Consider the following 24,548-nt stretch of genomic DNA (forward strand, 5'->3'; position numbering starts at 1 on the left):
CATATAATTGTTAGAGTGCAAAAAACCAAGAAAGAGTTCCTGTTTTAGGCAGTAAAGTTGGGGAAAAGGAGAATCCCTTACATACACAAATGAGAAAATTATCAAGAGAGAGAACACATGGTGGGCCAGGGAGGGGACTCCTGGAAGGCTAAGCTGGTCCTTATGAGAAGAGCATTGAACATGGAGTTACAGAATCCAGGTTCAAATCTAGGCTTTGCCTCTTATAACTCATGTGACCTCAGTCAAAGTAAAGCACTCCTCTGGGCCTCGGTGTCATCTTTGCAATGAAGGAGTTAGATGTTCTCTAAGATCTCTTTCAACCCAGTATCTATGATCTCCTTGTGCAGCTGCACAGAGTTAAGGGAACAAATATCTAATAGTCCATTTTAGCTGGAATGTAAGATTTAAGAAGGAGAGCAGTTTAAAATAAGACCAGGATAGGCCAAAGGCAAATTGGGATGGATATTCATTGTCAATTGAGGAAATTGTGGTTTATACCCCAGGCAATTGTAAGCAACTCAAGTTTTTTAAGCAGGGTAATAACATGGTAAAAGCTATATCTTGTGAAGATTGTTTTTAAAAGATTTTCTCTGTGCAAATAAGCAAAAAGCCAAACTATCTCTCGTCTCCCTTCCACCTTTCCTCCGAGTCCCCCAGCTGTAAAGAGCTGGGCAAAAAAACAAAATAAAAACCACACACACACCCCCAGACCCAGATGCTGAATATATTTAGGATAGCCTATATTATTAAAATATATAAAATAAAAAAAAATATCCATTGTTCTGTCCCCTTCCCCTACAACCCCCTACTAGCTTCTTGAAAATTTCCTGACCTCCATTCAACCTGTAGATTGATGGTTTATAGGTAATAAACTTTTCTGTAACAACATGGTTAATATTAAATAAAATTGCAAAGGAGCTGTCACAAGAGTGGGGCAAAATCTTTCCCCAATCACCCCCAAATCTCTTCCTACTTAGCCTCCCAGCTGGGACCAAGGGCGCTGGGGACTCACCCCTTGTTCTCACTGTCAGGTTAGGAATTAAGGAAGAGGTTAAAGGTTGAGGTTCCCTGTTGAGGTCAGGGACTATAAATACTGGAAGGCATGGGAGCAGTACTGGGGAATTGGAGGGATTTTCTTACCTTTTAGGGAATTGCTCTGACTGCCCAGTCTGGGCTCATCTCTCAGAACCCTAGTTCTAGGCTGGCAAATTTAGAAGTAACTCAAAATTTAAAACAATAAGTCCTTGTGAAACTTTTCATCCTGGCCCCTTGGGCTCAGCCAGCAGAACTCATTTTCATTTCATAGTCCAGTCCAGTTTTCCTGCTGTACTTCCCAGTTTCCACAGATAGAAATTCAATTCTAGGTATCTGCTCAGCTGGCTGGGAGCTCCTAGCCCAGCTGCTGTAGTTTTTCCTGCCCATGTGACGGCCTGGTAGCCAGAAAGTCTCCCTTGGGCTATGATTCCACAGCCATCAGATGTGGTTAACTTGCCTGGCAGTCAGCCACCCCAGCTTCACTGGACAGCAGCCAACTTTGCCAATACTCCTGAATGGTGAGGAAAGAAGTCCAGCCTGACTTTCAGGATCAAATAGAGAGAAGGCAAGAACATCCAGGCTGTTACACACATGTATGATCCTGTCACTGTGGACTTCCCATAAAGCCTCCTACCCTAGAGTTAGCATATACTCCCCAAGGGGTGGAAAAATAGCAGAGCAGAAATGAACAAGATACATGATGAGAGTGGGGAGAAGAGGTGATCCTCTGCAACATGGGGGATATTAGTGGGAACACCTTGCCATGAGCAAAGGTAATAATAACTAAAATGTACTTTAAGATTTGCAAAGAATTTTGCATATGTTATCTCATCATTTGATCATAACAACAACACTGGAAAATAGTTGTTCTTATAATCTCCATTTTATACATGAGGAAACTAAGGCCAACAGAGAAAAATAACTTATCCAAGATCACACAGTTAAAGTATCTTAGGCAAGATTTGAATTCAAGTCTTTCATGATTCCAAATCTATCACTCTATCCATTGTCCCACCCAGCTGCTCAAGTATTTATAAAAGATGATGAATAGATTTTTGAGGTGTCTAGTTAAAGCTAGACCATCTATGGTTGGCTGGTAGGTACAGGGCAAATGAGCAGAATACAACTGACATGTGGAGAGATCTAAATAAAGTTGGGGAAAAAACTGCATTACTAAAACTAGGTGTTCCTGTCTATAGTCTCAAGAGTTGATGAGTGTCTACTATTCTTGAAGTTCCAAAAAACACTCTTCCAGAAACTTCTTTTATTTAAGGTCTCTATATTTGGACCCCAAATTATTTTTTAAAATAAATGCTTATTTATATCTTTTGTTTTTGTATAACATACATTTCTCAAAATATATGTCCCTCCTCCCCTTCCCAGAAGTAATTCCCTATAACAGAATTTTTTTTAAATGGGGAAAAAAAGGTCTGCAAAACTAAGATAACAAAAAAGTTTGATACTATATTCAGTGTTCCATACACAGCCTCAAATATATCTAAAAAATGCTGGTGAAATGCTTTCTCATTACTTGATTATTATAATTTCACATCTTCCAGTATCATTTGGTGGTGGTGGTTCTTTCCATTTGTGTTATTATAGTTATTGCGTATAGTGTTTTCCTGGGACTGCTTATTTCACTTTGCATCAGTTCATGTTTTTCAGTGCTTCTCTATATTCATTATATGCATCATTTCTTATGGCACAGTAATATTCAGATTGAGCCTGAATTTAATTCAATCCATCAAGAATTTTTACATGCTAAGTGCTATGGAGAAGCTGAGGATACAAAGGCAAAAATGAAAACAGTTCTGCCCTCTGAGAGGCTTACATTCTACAGGAAACAGTACCAAAGCAGCACTATCTAAGGGCAAGAGGCAAAGAGGAGAAACCTTATAGATATCAAGATAGCCCTTTCAGGTTTGTAAAGCATTTGATAGACATTTCTCATTTGACCCTCACATCAGACTTGTGAAGTCAGAACTACAAATGTGATTATCATCTTTTTACAGAGGAGTAAAGGGGAGCTCAAAGAGATTATATGATTTACCAATGACCACAAAGCTAATAAAGGGTCAGAGGTAGGATATGAACCCATTTCTGATCTGAATCCAAGGTCAGAAGTCTTTCCATTGCATTACTCTGTCTCTCTACCTAAGACCATAGGACTCCAAGGACAGGACTGGGATCTTCAAAGTTTGTTTATTTGTTTTTTCCCTAGAGATATTTCAGGGCATTAGATTATTAGTTCCTTCAAATAGTAACTGATAAAAGGATTAATGCAAAGGAAGAAAAGGAAGAGATGGAGGAAGGTAAAGATAATTGGCTCTATTTGACTTTTTGCATAAATCTTTTAAAATATATTTTATTTCATTAAATATTGTTCAATTTCACATGTAAAAAATTTTAACATTCATTTTTTTAAAGTCTGAGCTCCAAATTCATTTCTTCCCTCCCTCACCTCCTATAATCTCTTGAGAAGATAAGCAATATGATATTGATTTTTTTATACCTCTAAGATGAGGTATTATTCCAGACAATGGTTTGAGGAAAGATGGGGCTTTCATTAAAAAATAATAATAATATGCTTGACAAAGATACACATAAAAGGACAGTCAATGTGTGAATAAAGTCTTTAGGACATTCAAAGTCTTCCCCAGATATGACCCTCTTGGACACTTTCTGATAATCTGGAAGGGACTGGAAGCACCAATGCCTATTGAAGGTGAAGTCATGTCACAATTGTTGCATGAGCAGTTGGATAGCTATATCCCTTGTTGCCATTTTGTTCTTTAACCAATAGCTGGTAGTTAGATCAATTTACTATTGAACATTTTGAATGTTTCTTTAACTTTCAAGATCTGGCCCCTACCACAGCTTTTATGTCATCTCTAAATGTAAGTACCTCAACTGTGTCTTGCCATTTTTTATTTAAAATGAATTTCCATTATATATAAACTCAAATTCTATTTTGGGATTGTTGTTTCAGACAGGATCCTACTTGTACTTCTATAGCAATTAAAACCACCAACTCACTCCTTCCCTTACCATTTCAGACAGTCAATATATTTTTAGCTTCTGTTATTTAATCAGTTCTCTTAGGCAGGACCTAAGTACTGACTAGGTGTTGTAGGGAGGATACTGAGAAGTGTAAGAAATGTTCCCTGTCTTCACAGTGTTTATTATCTCATAAGAGAAACAAGATTAATGCATTTTTTTAAAAATCGAGAACACTGTAAAATTATCTAATAATGAGTACTATAATTAATGTAGAGATAGCAGGTGGATCAGAAATATTGTGGCAGTAGGCCTGGCTGAGCTGACCACAAGCTTCGTTTCTCTGTTCATTTCCCAAAAGAATAAACTCCCTCAGGTTTGGGTTTGGTGACTTACCTTAGCTTATTATCAGGATATTAAATAGAATGGGTATTTGGAAAAGTGTTTTAAGGTTGAAATTTCTAAACCACAAAATTGTAATTACTACATTTGCATCAGATGTGAAAGGGGAAAATAACAGTTCCCTTAAGGGTTACGGGGAAAATTAGAGAGGAAATATGTTTGAGATCTCATTGAGTTAAAGAGTTCTTGGTGCTGTAACAGTGTGGACTGAATTTTGCAAAGGAGAGCAGGCAATTGGAGTTGAAGCTGGTCTCAGGAGGTTTGAATTAGGAGAGGCCAATAAAGGAGGGAGTTTGGTAAAAATTCTGAAGATTCTAAACTGCCAACAGCCAACTGCCAAAAACTCCTGAGAGGACATTCAAGTCTCTGGTGGGCTTGGGGGTGGATGGTTGTGGATGGCTGGGAGGTTTTGGACAGGAATTTAGCTCTTCTGAACCCAAAATTCAGGGGCAAATCTTTCTACTGACTTCATAGCCAACGAATAAGAAACCCAAAGAGTTGTGCTCCATAATTGGCATTAGTGCCCAAACTATGGAGGGAGCGGGCACTTGGGGGACCTTTCCTTGAGCCCTCTTATACCCCTTTCTTGCAGTTATTCCCTGTTTGTTAGATAGTGTGAAGGATATTGTGAGGGGAGGGAGAGTCAGTTTCTGAATCAAAGCTACAGAAGAAACCAGAACTGCTCTCTTGTGGTGGGGTTCATAGTGGATAGAGTAGTTATCTCTGTGCCCTCCTTCCTCAAAAAATCCTCAAACATCCCTAACCCTGTTATCTTGAATTCCCTCATCCTTATAATAAATCTTAATTAGTTTATTAGGGTAGTTTGGGGCTGTTACTTGGAGGGGAGGAAGACTGATCTTGTGGCTGAGGGGAAGATGAATAACAAACACCATCTTGAAGGGTAAAGCTACTAATGCTGTAGCTAAAGGGAGGGACTAATCCAAAATGGCTGCTGTCTGACTGCTTTTCAGTATTTTGTTCACAAGATTGCTTTTTGTGATTAAATCAGGTTCTTTGTTTTGTTTTGGCTTGCCACAAATGTATGTGCTATGAGTATTGATGGTAAATGGGTGGGTATCTAGCCTCCACCCTTGTTAGCTTTGAGAGGGCCAGATCAGCTATCACTCACCCACACCCCAGGGAAGACCTATGAGGAAATAAACTTAAAAAGGTTCCCAACTGGGAAAGCTATAGTGGGGATGTTGAAGGAAGGTGTGGGGGATGCGTTGTGACCCTGATGGGTCAGATCCCACCCTCAGATCCAGCACTAGCGAGACAAGCCTCCCCACTCCCAAGTTCTCGTCCATTTAAAAACACATACCCCATTTACCAGCAGTGATCTAGACAGCCTAAAATAGAGATTCAGCAATTGGCACACACAACCACAACAATGCTTCAAAGAATTTAGGCGTGCGGTGAAGATTTATGATCCTTCTTATCCTGATGTTGAAATTCTTTAGGAGAATTATTTAGCCCAGACCAAGCCCAACAATTTATTAGGGAGACCCAGGAAAATAATCACTTGACATCATGGCATGGTGTATGATGACATGGAGTTATCCAACTCACAAAACCACGTTTATCTGAAACGTGGTAGGCAAGATTTAATGGAGAGAATGGTAAAACTAGCTAAAAGACCAAATGTCTGGACTCGGTTTGAGGCACTTGGGAAGAATACCTTTCTTGACAGGGTCTTCGAAGCTGGAAAACTCATTCTCGGGTTCACAAATTTGGAGGAGCAAAATTGGCAGCACATTCGCAGACAATTCATCAAGGTAAGTAGTTTACCTCATCAAGTCTTACTTCCAGACTCAATGTCCTGGGTGGGAGGAATTGAGGAAAATAGTAAACTATATCCAGTCAGGATCACAGGGGATGGTAGAGAATAAACAAACAGAGAAGTCTAAGAATGAAATCTTTAGTGATCTTAAGCTACTGAAAGAAGCAAAATCTACACTTAAACAAAAAGAGATAGAAATAAAAAATGTAGCAACCCTGCAAGCTAAGAACAACATGAATAGGTCACAATACCAACCTGGACAGAGCACTGACGTAAAAATCGCTACCTTTGTGAGAGAAGGGGCCATTTTGTGAAAGTTTGTTGGTATAAACAACAAATTAATTTCAAAAACCCAAATAGCACTAATAACCAAAGGAAAACTTACTCTAATAGTTATTCCAATTCAAAATACAATCAAAATAATTCTTATGCCAGGAAAAATGGTAGATGCTGCGATCATGAATGTGGGGGTGCAAAAAAATACACGCAGCAAATCACCAGACTTGGGTACAATGGAGAGGTACATATCACCAGGAGAAAGACCACAATATTCAGGTACATAAGCTAGTGCATGAAGCCAGGACTCTGTGTTAGCACTCAAAATCATAGGGAAAGAGTGCAAAGGCAAGGAAGGGACAAAAAGCCAATTAGACAAAAGTTGGGACTTTAAAATAGTGGATGGGAATGGTGGAACAATGACTGAAAGCAAAGAAACCTTAGATGAAGAAATGCAGTTACAGAAAGACAAAGTATAAAAAAATGACATTTATGGGACAGAAACAGCAAAGACAATAGAGGAGAATCAAAACAATATACAAACAGACATACTTACAAGCATAAAGACATGAAAAGAGAGTACAAGAGACATGATAATGAGAAAAGCAAAATCATAGACATAAATCAAATCAAATCACAAGAAAAAGCAGACAAACCTCAAATCTGCAACATATACAGAAAAAGAATCCACAGACATGCAAAATCAAAACACAATGACAGAAACTTCACCACAAAAGCAATTATTGACCAATGAATGCACAAAACTTACAGAGATTAAATCAGTTAGATGTTCTGATCAATTTAAAACACAAACTGATACAGAAATAGATAAAACAAAACAGATCTGTACATATGAGAATGGGAAGGAAAGATTAGAAAAGGGATTTTTAAGCATGCAAGAAAATAATCCCCCCAAGAGGAAAGGGAAAGTGATATTGCAAATGAGTTTTCAGGAAGTAACAATAACTTCAATGCTAAATCCAAACTGCAAGGACTTTGTTCCTGCCACATCCAGGACGGATTCTGTTCCAAACATACCAGTCTTGTCATTTTACAAACACACAGGGATGCAGGTAGAAAAATCACAAGAGTCAAAGAAAAATCAAGAACAGAGATATGTGAAACCTGAGGTGGCAAAAGAAGGAAACAAAATCAATACAAAACTTCTGTTGCTTACTGGAGGGGATAGCAAAAAGTATCTGAAACAAACCTTAATTGAAGTCCATCTTGTTAATGCAAAAGGCAATGAAGTATCAAAGAACCCAACCTGCATAGAATTTATCCTTTCAACAGCTCCCAAGGAAAATTCTGTACCAAAAGTACCAATTCTTGCACCTTCCAAACACACAGAAAAGCATGCAGAAAGATCAACTATTAAATTAAAGGGCCTTCAAAAGCAAGCAAATGAGTAAACTTATGCAGAAGCAGGGGAGAATGAAAAGGAAAACAGAAATACAAAACAAACTGTATCTACATTCAAGCTTGCTAATGCAAAAAAAGTAAAGAGACAATGAAGTCTTACAATGAAACCTTTAATCACAGAGAAGTTTTTCTTGAGTCAAACAAAAATGAAGATCAAACAGAAATGATCAAGAACACAAAAGAATCTTTTCCTTACCCAAACCCAGTAATAAAAATAGAATCAAATCATACCTTAACAAGCTAAAACAACATCTTGCATGATACAAATGTACCAATCAATGATATTACTGAAGATAGAGGTCACACAACAACACAATCATGAATGAGAAAGATCAAGGGGAAGTGAATAGCAAAGGGGAAACAAGCAACTTTGGAGGGAAACAGACTGGGTTGGATATAGCACCAGGAAAGGACTGTGATACCATCGTCAACATCAATCCACTGGTGCCAGTCTATCAAGATAATGAAAAGAAAGAACCACACGTGACAGGGGTGCAAATGACATTTACCCTGCACCAAATAATTCAAATACTACAAAAAACTGTCTCTAAACCATCTCCAAAACATAGCAAAGTCAATAATGTACCACAAGAGGAAGAAAAGGGAGAAATCATAGAAGCAGTCAATCAAGAAACAGAAAGCAATGAACCATACATGACTAGCATGCTACCAGAAAATGATTTAACAAACATGGACATTGAGTCCATTTTAGCATTAGATATAGTTCATACTAAACCATCACGAACATACTCTATTCACACAAACTCTGATGACATGAGTTCTGATGATGAAGGGAAAATGAAAATACTATATCAAGAGGCAAATGTGCCAGCAGTCATGACACCAGACACAGGCACTGCAGAAAGACAGTTATGATTAAGTTACCAATATGACACTAGTTGTGATGAAGAAGAAAAAATAGAAAATCCATATCCAAAAGAAACTAGGCTGAGTTTGCAACAATACAAAGAGATGGTAACAATTCAGCAACTCTCACAGCTAGAGTCTGAATGGCATAACTTCATAGCTAGGAATGAAGTCTATAAGAAGAAAGTCAGCAAAAAGAAAAAGAAAAAGAGCCTTATGATCTGGGGAATATATGCACTTACAATTACATAGTGCACGATAGAGAATACCAACAAAGTGTAGGATAGACTGTAGTAGGAAAGGCACAGCAGATGGATGGAATCTGAGCAACACTGGGGGCTAGTTCCAATGACAAAAAACATTATACCTCCAAAGAAACCTGTATGCTCATGGATATTGAATCCACAAACTCAAATTACAGAAAGAGTTTATACATAGAACACAGAAACCATCATCTAATAAGTGTAAAGCCAAGATACAGAGAATATGTGTACCTGCATAAAAAAGAGCATTGTAAAATGAATTCAAAATCAAGAAATAAACATACATATATAACATACACACACAATCAAATGATAAACACCACTGAAAAGCATCACGATCCATATTGTTCCGGTATCCAGACCAGAGACCTTTCAGCCGGCAAGTGGTTGGACGACCGACAAAATGTGATGGGGATACAGAGAAGAGGGAAAGAATCAAGAGAAGAACAGGAAACCAGAAAATCACCAAGGACAAGATACAAGGAAAGAGGACTGTGAAAGACAGTGGGAAAGATCAGGATCTTTGCAAGAGGACTGTGAAAGACAGTGGGAAAGATCAGGATCTTTGCAAGGAGGACAAGGAACAGGAGTTGTAAGACTAGTGCAACAGTAGCACAAAAACATTAACTTCACACAATAGAAAATTGCATTCACAGTACATAAAATTCATCAAGGAAGAGAATCTACAGGCAACTTGAGAAGCCAGACAACTGGAAATGAAGAAAAGGTAAGTATGTGCATCCACACAACACAAAAAGGACATGAAACCCAACACAAACTGATAACTAGCCAAGACTGTGCGTAAATAAGCAAGTGTCAAAAAGACTGGATTGTACATATGTATATAAATGTATAAGAATGTACATAAATGTGAATAGTTAACAATTCATGAAGGTCTTAGCCAAGTATGAAGCTGAAAAGCTTTGTATCAGGTTAACACTGGAATGCAGATTGCAAAAAGGATGTACATAGTTTAAAATGTGAATAACAGTATTATAGATGGAAACCTTAGAGTAGGCTGTAAATACTTCCAAACCATGTAACTACTAGACATACTAATAGTAGTAGAAATAATTAGGGAAATAGACATAGGAACAGAGATAGGGAAAATTCAAAATTCAAGGAAGAAAGAATCAGGGAGAAAATAAGAACACAGGTTAAGAAAATAAGAACAGGGTTAAGAATAGTTTAAAAGACAGTAGCAATACTAATCCATTAACCTTTGTCATTGATATAAAGTAGTATTGTATTTAAGACATAAATAGGCAAAGCATAGGTAAAGTACTAGTTAAACATAAAAGAACATTGATTTTATTGTTATTGCATTAAAAATAGAGCAAGTAACTAAGCAGAAATAAGTTAAGGATATTGTTTAATAAGCTTAGACATAAAAACTAGGTACAAAATTGTTAAGAAATAGGAATTGCTATGTTGCAAAACTTTGATATTGTATTCATTAGGAAAAGTCCATTAATTGTTGCAAAATTGTTTCACATGCTAGAAATATGTATTGGAACCTTGTATTCCCTTCCTTTCCCAATTTTCCTAGCCTGCCTTAGCAAAGAGTAGAAAGGACAGCATTAATATAGAATAAGATAAATGTAGGATTTTTTTTTATTTTCTGGGGGGGGGGGGCGGGGGAGGAATGAAGAATAGAAAGGGAATAGATAAGTAGTGTAGGTAGAACATAACGTGGACCCTCCAGTGGAACGTCCACAAGTCAAAAATGGGGGAATTGTAACAGTGTGGACTGAATTTTGCAAAGGAGAGCAGGCAATTGGAGTTGAAGCTGGCCTCAGGAGGTTTCAATTAGGAGAGGCCAATAAAGGAGGGAATTTGGTAAAAATTCTGAAGATTCTAAACTGCCAACAGCCAACTACCAAGGGCCAACTGCCAAAGACTCCTGAGAGGACATTCAAGTCTCTGGTGGGCTTGGGGGTGGATGGTTGTGGATGGCTGGGAGGTTTTGGACAGGAATTTAGCTCTTCTGAACCCAAAATTCAGGGGCAAATCTTTCTACTGACTTCATAGCCAACGAATAAGAAACCCAAAGAGTTGTGCTCCATAATTGGCATTAGTGCCCAAACTATGGAGGGAGCGGGCACTTGGGGGACCTTTCCTTGAGCCCTCTTATACCCCTTTCTTGCAGTTATTCCCTGTTTGTTAGATAGTGTGAAGGATATTGTGAGGGGAGGGAGAGTCAGTTTCTGAATCAAAGCTACAGAAGAAACCAGAACTGCTCTCTTGTGGTGGGGTTCATAGTGGATGGAGAAGTTATCCCTGCACCCTCCTTCCTCAAAAAATCCTCAAACATCCCTAACCCTGTTATCCTGGACTCCCTCATCCTTATAATAAATCTTAATTAGTTTATTAGTGTAGTTTGGGGCTGTTACTTGGAGGGGAGGAAGACTGATCTTGTGGCTGAGGGGAAGATGAATACCAAACACCATCTTGAAGGGCAAAGCTACGAGAACTTGGGAGTGGGGAGGCTTATCTCCCTAGTGCTGGCTCTGAGGGTGGGATCTGACCCATCAGGGTCACAACGCATCCCCCACACCTTCCTTCATCATCCCCACTATAGCTTTGCCAATTGGGAACCTTTTTGAGTTTATTCCTTCATAGGTCTTCCCTGGGGTGTGGGTAAGTGATAGCTGATCTGGCCCATTGAAAGCTAACAAGGTGGGGAGGCTAGATACCCACCCATTTACCATCAATACTCACCCACATACAGTGCTGAATTCATTCTACCAAGACAAATCAGCGCCTTATAGTCTTAGAAAGTTGGCAAAGAGTCTAAATGTCTTGCACTGGGTCATATTGCCAGTAAGTATCAGAGATAGTATCTGAACATGTCTTCCTGGCTCAGAAGCTGGTTCTTTATCCACTACCCCACACTCCCTTCTCATTAGAGAGCTGATGAAGCAAAAATTAATGGCTGTGACATGCATTTCAAATCAGATAGCAGAGCTGAGAAGCTAAAATGTTATTTCAGAAAGGATGCTCTGGTCACACTTATGTATTTGGGTTAACTGTTCCTTCTTGTTCTTCATCTACAACATAGATCTTGGCATTAGATGGAATGCAAGTCTCTTCTAAAGGTGCATTTCGTGTCTCTGATATCTGGTCACTCACACTGTCTCCTTCTGACTTTTCTCCCTCCTTTGAGTGATCTGACCTCTCTTCTTCCTCTTCTTCCTCTTTGGAAATTGCAAGTTTTTCCAGAGATTCCACCACTTCATTTCTCAACTCATCTTCGGATTCTTCAAAATTTCTGAAGTATTCAAAAGTAAAAGTTAATTTTATCATTATAAAACACCAAGGACTAAGTACTCATTGGAGTCAGTGCCCAGTCCAGCTCTTTCCTATAACTGTATAAACTTTCAAGACTATAGTATTATTTAACAAACAGTTATTTAATAATCTGGAAATATCAGCGTCTTAAGTTGGAAGTGAAACATTTAGGAAAAGGAAGGGAGATTTTCTTCATCTAGATCAGTGATTCACAATCTTTGTGGAGAAGAGAAACCCACAGAATGTTTTTTCTGTCTGACTTCATGAATATCTTCTAGCAGGTTTTAAGTTTCTCGAGGGCAGGAAATACATCCCATTAATCTCTGTATCCCTCTCCCCACCCACCTCAAACCTAACACAGTATCTCACTCAGTAAATGTATTCAATAAATGCTTGTTGAATGAATCAACAAAATAATTCTCTTACAAGTAAAAGAGAGTCATAATAGTTGACATTTATTTTTTTATATTAGTTGACATTTATTCCCTCTTTAAGAGTGTTGTGAGGGTTATTTAGCAATTAATTTAGTATTAGTGTTGGACTTAGCAGGAAGGGATGGAGGATTCCAAGATGGAATGAAGGAGCAGGAAGTGGGGCTTGAGTTCTGAGAGAGACTCCATTAGTGGTTGCGGACATAACTGTTGCTAACCCTGGGAAATCTCAGAGTTAGGGAAAAATTGCATCCAGATTCCCTGGGATCCTAAGTGGTGGAGGCTTTCAGCAGTGGACAACAGACCTGCAGAGCAGCACCAAGTGGGGAAGTGGTTTGTGATCTGGTGGACAGCATTTCAAATTCACTCTCCCTACCTGGGTACCTTGGATCATCTGTCGTGGTGGAGTTGGCTCTTGGCATCCTGTGACCATCCTTGGATTTACCATAAGACCCCAATTGAAAGCCATCCTCAGGCCTTTAGCTGAGCTGACCAAACCTGGCTGGAACCAGGTTTGAAGGAGTTTTCCCTGTGACTCCAGTACTGCTCTTTTGGGCCCTGCCTGGCTTAGGTCAATAGGATAGTGTAGTCAAGTCCTTCCCTGCCCCCTGTGGTTTGCCCCTAGGTTGTAAGTATAGGATCCCTTATTCCCATCCTTTTATTATTTCCATCAATTAAACTGTTATAAACTTTTACCTTCTGCCTGCTGGTTCCATAGGCCCTGGCCTAGGTGGGCTGAGTGACTGTTGGGCCAACTGCTATTCCTGTGACAGTTAATAGCTTGGCAGTAAACCCTGGTCTCCCTATCCTGGTTGGTCCTGTCTCTCCTTCAACCCAGTGTGGACCCACAAACCATTTACTTACATTTTAATAATAATAGTTAACATCCCTTGTGCCTCACCATTACAAGAGTGAAGGGAAAAAGCATTTATTAAATGCCTATTACATGCTAGACACTGTGCTAAGGGCTTTATGATGTCAATTCCTTCCTTCCTTTAGGCTGACAAAATGTTTTACATATACTACATTTCTAGAGCTCTTTAAAGCTTTCAAAAACCTTTACATATTTCATTTTATTGAATCTGCATAGCAACTCTTATGAGGTAGGTGCTACTATCATCCCCAACAAGAGAGAGAAACTAAGGCTGAGAGGGGTTAAGTAATTTAGTCAGGGGAGTCACCCAGCTAGTATGTGGCTGGGTTTGAACTCAGACATTCCTGTCTCCAAGTCCTGCATTCTGTACATTGTGCCACCAATTATCTCAGAAAATATTTATTATCTCCTTTATTCCTCACAACAACCCTGGGAGATAATGTTGTTTCTATCCCTATTTTATAGTCAGGGAAACCAAGACTGACAAAGTTGAGAGACAGCAAGAAAGAGTCTGAGACAGGATTCAAACCCAGATATTTCTGATCCCAGGTAGAGTGCTCTATCCCCCATGCCATGAGGAAGTGTGTGCATGCAGACCTTAACAGAAAATATTCATATTGAACTACTATAGAGTTGTATGCCCCTGCATATGGCTTAATATATTGCCCCAGGATAATCGAGATATCTTGTATACATAAAATATTTTTTAAATTATTCCTTTGAGAATTTCATAGCATTCCATGATAAAACTAGAAACTTACCTGGATATCACAAACCCAACATAGGAATCATTTAGCTAGGTTGAAGGGATAATATACTAAAAGACACACTAATAGCTCAAATTTTTTTTCTGCAATTTTCAATCATACCCGCTCTTATTCAGGCAATAAATAATAGTTTACCCTATTAATAATTAATAAATAAACAGTTAATTTTATATGTAGTTAATATAATTTAAATAGCTATTTAAGGTATGCAGAATACTTCATTTATATTTCTGATTCCCAAACAACTGGGTGATATAAGTGTTATCATCGGATAAGTAGACTGAGGGTGATAGAGGTTAATTGATTTCCCAAGAATCAGACAGCTAATGCCTTAGAAAGATTTGAACTCAGGTCTTCCTGACTCTTAAGTCTGGTCATCTATCTACTTCCCCAGGCTTGGAGAACATGACCCATGGCACCTTTTTCTCTCAGCTCACAAAACATCCTGCAGACCTAACAAGGAAAGAAACCCTTCACTGTCCTTCCTATTTCTTCTCTTGAACTGATTAATATACAATCTAGGCTGAGAATTGCTGGCCTTGAGTAGGAAGCCTCTCAATGCAGCCTTTCCTCCATGGATACCAATAAATGTCTCTCAGAGGCTTTCTGTGCTGCTTTCTCCAAGATTTATAAAATCTTGATCATTGAAGCTTATCAGAGAGTTTGCCGTGTAACATTTTAAAATTTAAAATTACAAGTAACTTTATAATGGCATTCAACATATATTAAAGAACCACCACACATGTCAGTGTTCTCATTGAAATGTATATAACCATTACACAGAACTGCCTCATCTCTCAGAAATGCCCCTAGAAATCCTTACTAGCATTAGCCATAGGTATGTGCCTCTCTGCCTTAGAGCGCTATGATTTATGTAACTGAGAGCATTTGTCACACCTGCGGGGGTGGGACACTGAAGCCTGGCAAGGTGGGAAGAGCATTATACGAGGAACCAGAGACCTGTATGTATGACCTCAGACAAGTCCTTCAGACTCTTTATGTGGAAGGGATGCTGAGTCTGGAATCATAAGAAGCCTGGGTTCTTGTCTCAACTTGAACATTTACTAGTTAGTTGTATGACCACAAACATGTCATTCAATCAGAATCTCGGTTCCCTCATGTGTAAGATGGGGATAGTTATGCCTGTGGTACATCTCTCAGAGCTGTTCAAAGGCTCAAATGGGGTAATGTGGAAAATAAAGTATAAATTTCAATTTTTGTTATTGTACACCAGAGACAAGCATTGGCTTTAGTCTTGGATCAACCATAACTAATTGTATTATCTTGGATCACTCACTTAACTTTTCTGAATCTGTTTTCTTGTCCATAAAATGAAGGTTTGAATTAGCTATACTCCAGAGCTCATCTATCTCTTTAAAAAAAATTCCTTGAAGAATAATTCTTAAAATGTACATTTCAGGAGGGATGGGTTTTTCCTCCCTTGTTTATCTGTGGATCAGTATTTTAAATCTAGTCATTAAACAGGCAAAGGCTCACCTATTATTCTTTTTTCTAAAAGTGCAGTGAAAATCCTTGAAACCAAGTATAGACTAAGCTGGCTATCATTGTTTAAAACTCCTGAACAGATTACTTTTTAAAAGGGGAAGGGGTGGGGGCAGCTGGGTAGCTCAGTGGAGTGAGAGTCAGGCCTAGAGACAGGAGGTCCTAGCTTCAAACCCGGCCTCAGCCACTTCCCAGCTGTGTGACCCTGGGCAAGTCACTTGACCCCCATTGCCCACCCTTACCAATCTTCCACCTATGAGACAATGCACCGAAGTACAAGGGTTTAAAAAAAAAACTAAAAACTAAAAAGGGAAGGGGAATGGGGGATGCTCATTCTGTAGAGGTATTCTTTTCTATCCCCCTAAGAATAGATTACCTTTCTACCAGCCTTTCATTTCAGTCACTTACGTGTCATCATCATCAGATCTGGACTCCACTTGTTCATCATCCATATCAGTATCAGAGGTTGGTTCCACCTTCCCCTCCAGTTCATCACTAGGAAGCCACTGCTTTAATGATTCCACTAATTAAACATAAAGATCATTTTTGTACCTTATTAAAGCAGGAATCTCTACAATTTTCTAAGATTTCCCATTGCTCCTATAACATTCCTGGTGCTTTTTTATTGCTAACTCATAGTTGTGAAGAGCCATCTTCTTTCCTACCTGATCCCTGTCACAGTATTTATCTATTATTATTTTCTAAATTTTTAAAAAGCTTTCCTTTCCACTGGGCAAGGTGGGAAAGGAAATAACAGACTAAAAGCACCAAAAATCCAGTTTTCTTTCATTTATAAGAAGCATCTTGGTTATCACCATTTACCTACATTAAGGCATTTCTGTAGGAGGTAGAATATTTACTCCAGAACCCCCATTTATCAATTTGTTCCTGAAATATTAGTTTTTATGGCAGCATTTTTAGAGTCAGCATGTTGTGATAGAAAGAGCACTAGGGTAAGAGGCTCGTTGTAGAGAACTAATGAGAAACTGTATGTAAAGCACTTTAAACCCCTTTAATGCACTATAGAAGTGTCAGCCACTCTAGTTTTGTATTAATATAAATATTAATGTTATTACTCTCTATGAAGCTATTACTGTTAAATCCCATTTGACATGATTGGTTCTTGCAGTAGGTGGCAAGTATTACAGCATGTTCAACCTCCCAAAGCAATATCCTGGGGAACAACCTTAACACTAGATTATCCACACACAAATCCTTGCCTACACAGATTAATTGTGTTGGCCATTTAATCCCAGAGTGGTTTTGCCACCAAACATAGGTCCAGATCACTTGCCTTTATCATTAGTTAGTGTATGCTCAGAAAATGAAGAATACTTTTAGTGTATAAATTAAAGCCAACCACAATTTGGAATATGAATCTGATATAGAAAAACTTTTCTGAATTATTGCTTAACTATCTGCCCCCACTTGCTTCAATCAATGCTATTATTCAGGAATTGACTGCAACTCATTTAAATACATTATAAAGGCAGTTCTGCTGCTGTGGGGCAGGGGAAAAAGCAGGGCAAAAATGACTAGCCTTTTCAGTCTCCTCCCTCTGTCCCCTGACATTTGCATTGAATCTAAGCTGCATGATAGGGGTTTGAGAGGAAAATCCTCAACATACCTTCAATCAGCTCTTTCTTTGTTTTAAGTGGAGCCCCTGGGAATGATTTGCCAAGCTCCGGTTATGATAGGAATTAAAAGGAATGTTCTGTCTATAACTAAGATATGAATTAGCCTGAGAGAGCCTATATGAATTAGAACAGAGCAGTCAGTTCAAAGGAACAGATGAAAATGTCCAAGGGTTTTTCAAGCTAGCTCACTAACAGAGAGCGGCTGGCTATGTTCTGAAACTCAAAAGAATAAAAACAGCCTCCTTAGTGTTCTCTGCTGTGGTCCTGCCTGGATTCCACCTTGAGTTTGAATCCTAGCAGCCACAGCAGCTCAGTAAAGAAACTACGCATGACCTGTGAAGACCAGTGGATGATACCAGGGAGTAACTCAATGGCGATTCCCAGTGGAGAAGGCAACTCGGTAGCCAAGATGAGTGCTGAAGAATGAAGATGAGCAGCAGAGAGCCATGTAGTGATATCAACAGAGAGTCTTGGAAGGTCTGAGAATCAGGGGCATATTTTTCCCTGGTCACGTGTGTCCCTTTTCCCAATAATGGTACTGTAATTAGTATGACAGTATATTGGGAAAATCTTTCTTGCCATTTGTTTCGCTACAGTTTGATTAAAACTCTATTTTTTTAATTAATGGGTCCTATGGCTAACTTACTAAAGGATGCATGTGAACTTACCAACAGTAAGTTTCTGTAGGAGCCCATATTTGAGGAGACTCGTCTTGGATGCTCCATATAAAAATAATAGTTTCCACCTACTCCTATTATCCCATGTCACTTTTTAGGACATCTCTTCCTTCTCTTGGCTTTATTTTTTAAAAGCGAGGATGATGGGAAAAGGATAATAAAATACAATATGAATTTTTTCCAAACACATTGTGATTAAAGGGTTTTTTTTTCTGATTTCAACCACTGTGTTTAATCCTAAGTGGATACTTTATATTCATTTCCTGGAGTACTTTGAAAGTAAATCAGTTTGTATATTCCCATCTGTGTGGTATTCTTGCTATTTAGTTACAGTGACCATTGATAGGCCAAGGGAAAGGAATCAGATATGTTTCATTTTTAGGTTTAGGAAGATGTATGTTATGTAAAGGCAAGTAAATGAGCTACTGATGGATGATAGAAATGCAAAATTCTTTCCTTTTCATTTTAAAAGTTTCTTTTTATCTACATATGCCACTACATAAAGACTAACAGAGGGGAAAAAATCATCTTCCTAATAAATAGGGGAGCTTAACCTTTTTGTGTCAAGGACACCTCTGGCAGTCGGACAAAGCCAATAGGCCCCTTCTCAGAGTATAGTCTTTAAATGTATACAATAAAATATGTGGGATAAAACAAAGAAAGCCAAACATGCTGACATATAATTATCAAAATATTTTAAAAAACAATATCCTAGACCCTGTAAGGAGTAAAAAATTATGGTTGGACTGAATATTTAAGAGTTTTGGTCACCAGGAATTGTTTACAAAATTTCCAAATTAAAGACCCAAGTCCAGATGACTTTTATGGTAGTTTATTTACAAATAGGAAGAGTGAAAGTAGGGAAATTGAGAATGAGAGAGAGAGAGAGTTACTCCGGTCTGGTCCAAAGGTCCAAACCATGCAGAGCTTCAAAGGCCCCAACAGAGGGGGCTAATTAAACAAGACTTCTAGCCACGAGGCATCTTCCAAGACAGGAGGCCTCTTGGGAAGCTAGTGCCTCCAGAAAAGCCAAAGAAAGGGAGCCAGGCTTTCACTCACCAAAAGGAAGCAGTCTGAAGTCTCAAGCCCAAGCTCCTCCAAGGGCAAAATCCCCTTCATAGGAAGTTACCATCATATTTAAAGATAGTTGTTTGTGTCACTTCCTGTGTCCCACCCTCCAGTTCTCCATGGACGAATGGCAGCCTCAACCTTGTTTCAGACTGCCCAGGGGAGAGTCAGTTGTTTTTGATTTGTCACTTATTAGCACATGTGGGTCACAGACCTCCCCCCTCACCACTGAATTCTAAGTTGGGTGGGGTGTGTGCATTTCTGATGGCTAAAGTCTGAAGAATAAATAGGGGAGAGCTAATTCCATCTTCACAACTCCCTGAAATCTATTCATGGTTAAGAACTCCTGCTAGGAAGGGTTCTCTTAGAAGGATTAAAATGCAAATGTAAACTAATTATGTATCTACAAACAGAAATATGTTTGTCAAGATGAATGAGTATAGCTATCTATCACCAAGAAGATTTGTGTACAGGGTCTTCTAATGTCCTTGAGCACTTAAAAAGTCTTGCAGCAGATAGCCAAATAGGATAGAAAGGTGAAAAGTACACAAAGATGAAAGGCATAGTCTGAATATCATTGAGCAGGTGTCCAAAATTTTACATTGAATGGATAGGTTATATTTGGTAATAGAATGTGAAAATGTATATAGAGAGATATAAACACATATTACATATATAATATTATATAGTATAATATTAAAATGTTCTTTTCCTATAACTATACTGTTTCACATTAAGAAATGTTTAATTTATATGTAAAAGACATGTTCTAGAATACCACTGAAAATGAAGTCTGAGGTGGCTGGTGTTTCCTAATGCTCTGCTCCCCAGGCCCCAGCCAGTCTGTTTTCTCCAGTGGAAGAAGGTAGATTCTCAGAATGTCTCAAATAGGGAGCATATTTGAGCTCTCAGAGGTGTAGCTTTATAATAGCTGGTATTTATATAGTGTTTTAAGGTTTGTATAGCACTTTACATATGCTACCTGGTTGCCTGGGCCTGACCCATAGTAGGAGGCAAATCCAGACAGTTCTTGCAGAAAATGGGGCTGGATTTACAAATTTGGTCAAACAGGCAGTCTACCCACCGGATCTAAGAGTATGGAAGCAGAATTTGATCCAATATCCATCATTTAGGGAATGGCTGAACAAATTATGGTATATGTTGGTAATGGAATACTATTGTGCCGTAAGCACAATATCATATGTGTAATACATAGCACTATTGTGCAATAAGAAATGATAAGCAAGATGATTTTAGAAAAAAACTGGAAAGATCTATGGGAACTGATGCAGAGTGAAATAAGCAGAACTGGGAGAAAATTGTACAGAACAGCAATATTGTGTGATGATCAGCTATGAAAACTTGGCTACTCTTAGCAAAGCAATGATCTGGGATAATCCTTAATAATTATGACAAGGAAGGCTATTCACATCCAAAGAAAAGTCATCTTTCACATCAGCGAATTTATGATTTTTATTTGGAGGTTTTGGTTATGTGTGACTTTGCTCTTACAATAATGATCAATATGGAAGTGTTTTGCATGACAATAAAAATAAAATTAAAAAAATTTGATCCAAGCACAAATCCTGCAATCCAAAATACAAAGCTGTGTATAAGAGAAAATGGGAAAAACCACCAAACACAATGAAGAAAACCCTTTGGACTGAGAGAAACCCAAAGGGTAAGCCCGGAAGAAGAGAGCAAATTGTCCCCTGGAATGGTCATGCAAAAAGCAATACAGATTCTAGACCCAGGGCTTCTCAGTAATTTTCTTTGGAAAAATGCCTAGCTCTGGCAGTTGTCTTCATATGTGCTACATTCTCGTGCCTCTTTTTTAACACCAAAAATCACTTTCCTCACATAGCTGCTGGCTAATTCTAACAAATGAACAATGCCTGAACGTGCCAAATGCTCCATGGCCAACATTAGATGGTGACCCACCTCTGGAATAACAAGGTTATTTCCCCATAAAAGGCATCCCCTTTGGGAAGATGACTAATAACAGCTTATGAATAGCTTCCATTTTCAGACACTTTTCCTTATGGCCACTCCTGGCCCACTCAGCTCAAGATATAGGCCAATATAGAATCTAGTGGCGCTGATCATGCATTTTGACCAGCCTGAAGAGGTAAGTCAGAGAATTTTCTAACTTTAAACCTTCAATCAAGATGGCAAAATATATTCTGAAATCTGAGCAAGTCCTTAATATGCCTACTCCAAGACCTTCCATTCAATTCTTTAGACTTCTCCATCTCTCTTTCTGTTCTTTTCCCCCTTCCCTTCAGTCTCAGAAAATTAAACAGTTATCCTTGCAAAGGTAAACCTTTCCATTTTTGTACTCTTTAACACTTTAGGAAGTTAGTTATAGAGTGTTTGGCCTAAAGTCAGGAAGACTCATCTTCATGAGTTTGAATCTGGCCTCAGACATATACTTAATAGCTGTGTGACTCTGGTCAAGTCACGTAATCCCATTTACCTCAGTTGCCTTACATGTAAAATGAGCTGGAGAAGGAAATGGCAAACTACTCTAGTATCTTTGCCAACAAAACCCCAAATAGGATCACAAAGAGTTGGACACAACTAAACAACAGACTCTAGAACCTGGCTTTCTCAAATATTTCCTTTCTCATTTTAAATCTCTCCATGTCTGCTGGCTTCCCCATTGCCTACAAACATTCTCAGCTCTCCTCTAGCCTAAAAAGTCTCTTCACTTGACCCTCCCATCCCCTCCAGTTATCAACCTCTGTCTTTCCTCCTCTTTATTTCTAGATATCTTAAAAGAGAGTGTGCACTCACTGCCTTCAGTTCTCCACATGAATTCATTCCATTCCCCCTGCAATCTGGCTTTCCTGTAAATGAATTAGTAACAGATGGATGTCACTGGCCTCCAGGGATGACATATTGAGTCAAATAGCAACAAGAAGCTTTCATCCAGTAAGAGGTATTAATTTTGGGGTAGGATTCTTGGCATCCCAGTGAGAGATCTGGCCTCCTGCCTTCATGTCTCATGAGAACATGAGTATCAGGGCCCTGCTGTAAGTTCTGATTAGTACAAATAATAACGAATTCATATTATTAGAAGTTATAATCATGTAAAATATGATAATTGGTTCCAATCCAATGGAAATTAAAAAGTATGAATTTGAATAACTTTAGTTTGGGGGATTAATTATTCACATTAATTAGGACTTAGCTGTAGCATCATATTTACCTTATAGGCAAAGTTCAAATGGGACTAGAGCCTGGAGTTCTTACCCTAGGGGCTAGTGTTCAGGGGGGTCTGTGAACTTAGATGGGAAAAAATTCATATATGTATTTCAGTATGACATTTCCTCTGTATGCCTACACATTTTATTTTAAAATTTAAAAATATTATTTTAAGAAGGAGTCCATATGTTCCATTGGACTTCTAAAAGGGTCCATGACCAAAAAAAAAGAAAAAAGGTCAGGAGCATTTGACTAGCAGTACACAGGCATCCATTAGTTATCACCTCATCTAGAAAAAGAATAAACTGTCTGAAAACCTTGCTTTCTTTCACTTTCCTAGCCCTCGTAGACGATTTTTAAAAGACACATACAAAGAAAATCTCCCTAGTAATTGGTTTTTAAGAATAATGCCATGGGCATCATTTTATCAGATAAATAGCATAAATGAGGTATTGGGTTTTTTCTATGTAATTTTTGTGGGGTTTAGGGAGAAAATTAAGCTTAGAGTTCTCCAAGACACCTAATAAGGAAAAAGTAAGCCTATAGGAAAGGAATGCAAACCAGCTTGCCCAATCCCAGAGAGATGGTGCTCTGGTCTTTTACCCATAAAAAAAAAAAGAATTAAGGAGGTGTCCAAGAATATTTCAGCGTCCAGGAATCAAATATATACAGTCACTCATTGCCCGTGATGCTCAGAGCTTCGTAACAACCCTAAGCAGCTGTCAAAGAAAACATCCATATGGTTGTACTCTTTCATCAAAATGTCTTTAGAAGAATTGTTGGTGAAATTATACATATGAAGATGCAGGGTTATTGATTAATTCATTTCAGGGGCAGCTGCTCCAGCCATCAAGTCCTGGAATGCTGAATCCAGAAGGGATTCTCCCCCTGGATCTTTTCTAAGAACTATAAGATCTAGAGTCAATGGGGGGGTGGGGAGGGGCTGTGTGCAAAACCATTGACATTTTCCCTGGCAAGTGTCACATTGTTACTTTCTCAGACTTTTGCAAAAAACATGGCCTCTGTAACACTGATTTTTTGCCTCCCCTCCCTGTCCCTATTCACCTCCCCTGAAACAAACCCCCAACCCCTGGCTTTGAGGTCAGCACAATAAGGAGGCTGTAGTGTTGCTTTCTTTTCCACTTCTATTTTCTGTCCAACCTTGAGCTCAGGGCAGAGAATAATACTTTCTAATGCTGCTTTCTTTTCTTTAAAAAAAATTTGAATAAATAACCAAATGCCAACATAAGAACATAAGAACTTTATGTTGAAAAAAAAAAAGTCAGTTACTCTTGTCCCAGTTTTATCTCTTGCTATGTGCAATAGGGAAGTATGGAATATGTATGTATGATCATATCATATTACACTATATATATATATTGTTGTACTCACTATATTATGTCATGCTTTGCTCTATTATTATATTATATTACATTGTATTATATTTTAGAGAGAAAGAGAACAAAATTTGTCATCAAAAGACTTGAGTTGAAACCTCCATTTGGGTGATTCCTAGCTATGTGACCATAGTCAAATCACTGAAGCTCCCTGAGCCTCAGTTTTCTCACCTGTGAAAGGGGATTTGACATTCTCTAAGGCACCTTCAAACTTTCTGATCCTCTTCCTTCCCTTCAGACATTCCACTCCAGCTATATTGGTTTACAAAGTCCCCCTCGGAGCACGTCAAAGGCAAAGGCATGGCAGGTACTTAGGGAAATCATTCTTAACACCCACAGTAGTTGTTCAGTTGTGTCTGACTCTTCATGACCCTATTTGGTGTTTTCTAGCAATTTGCCATTTCCTTCTCCAACTCATTTTTCAGATGAGGAAACCGAGGCAAACAGGGTTAAGTAATTTGTCCAGCTTACATAGCTTGTAAGTGTCTGGGGCTGGATTTGAACTTGAGTGTTCCTGACACCAGGCCTGGCACTCTGAGCACCAAGCCGCCCAACTAATAGTCTGATTCTTACTACAGTATTTCAGGAGGGGAAAAGGAGAGAGAGAGAGAGAGAGAGAGAGAGAGAGAGAGAGAGAGAGAGAGAGAGGGAGGG

General features: G+C 38.6%; 1 protein-coding gene across 1 annotated transcript in view; it reads right to left on the bottom strand.

Moving 5' to 3' along the window:
* Nucleotides 1–12,054: 12,054 nt before the first annotated feature.
* NEK5 (NIMA related kinase 5) overlaps nt 12,055–24,548 on the bottom strand; it is a 96,196-nt gene continuing 83,702 nt past the window's right edge. Inside the window, exons 21-22 of the mRNA XM_044668949.1 lie at nt 16,317–16,431; nt 12,055–12,313 (exon numbers count right to left, since the gene is read on the bottom strand). Of these exons, the coding sequence (XP_044524884.1) occupies nt 12,055–12,313; nt 16,317–16,431 (374 nt within the window). The remainder of the gene's footprint in view (nt 12,314–16,316; nt 16,432–24,548) is intronic.

The sequence above is a fragment of the Gracilinanus agilis genome, chromosome 3 (assembly GCF_016433145.1).
Source record: "Gracilinanus agilis isolate LMUSP501 chromosome 3, AgileGrace, whole genome shotgun sequence".
In the NCBI taxonomy this organism is placed as follows: Eukaryota; Metazoa; Chordata; class Mammalia; order Didelphimorphia; family Didelphidae; genus Gracilinanus; species Gracilinanus agilis.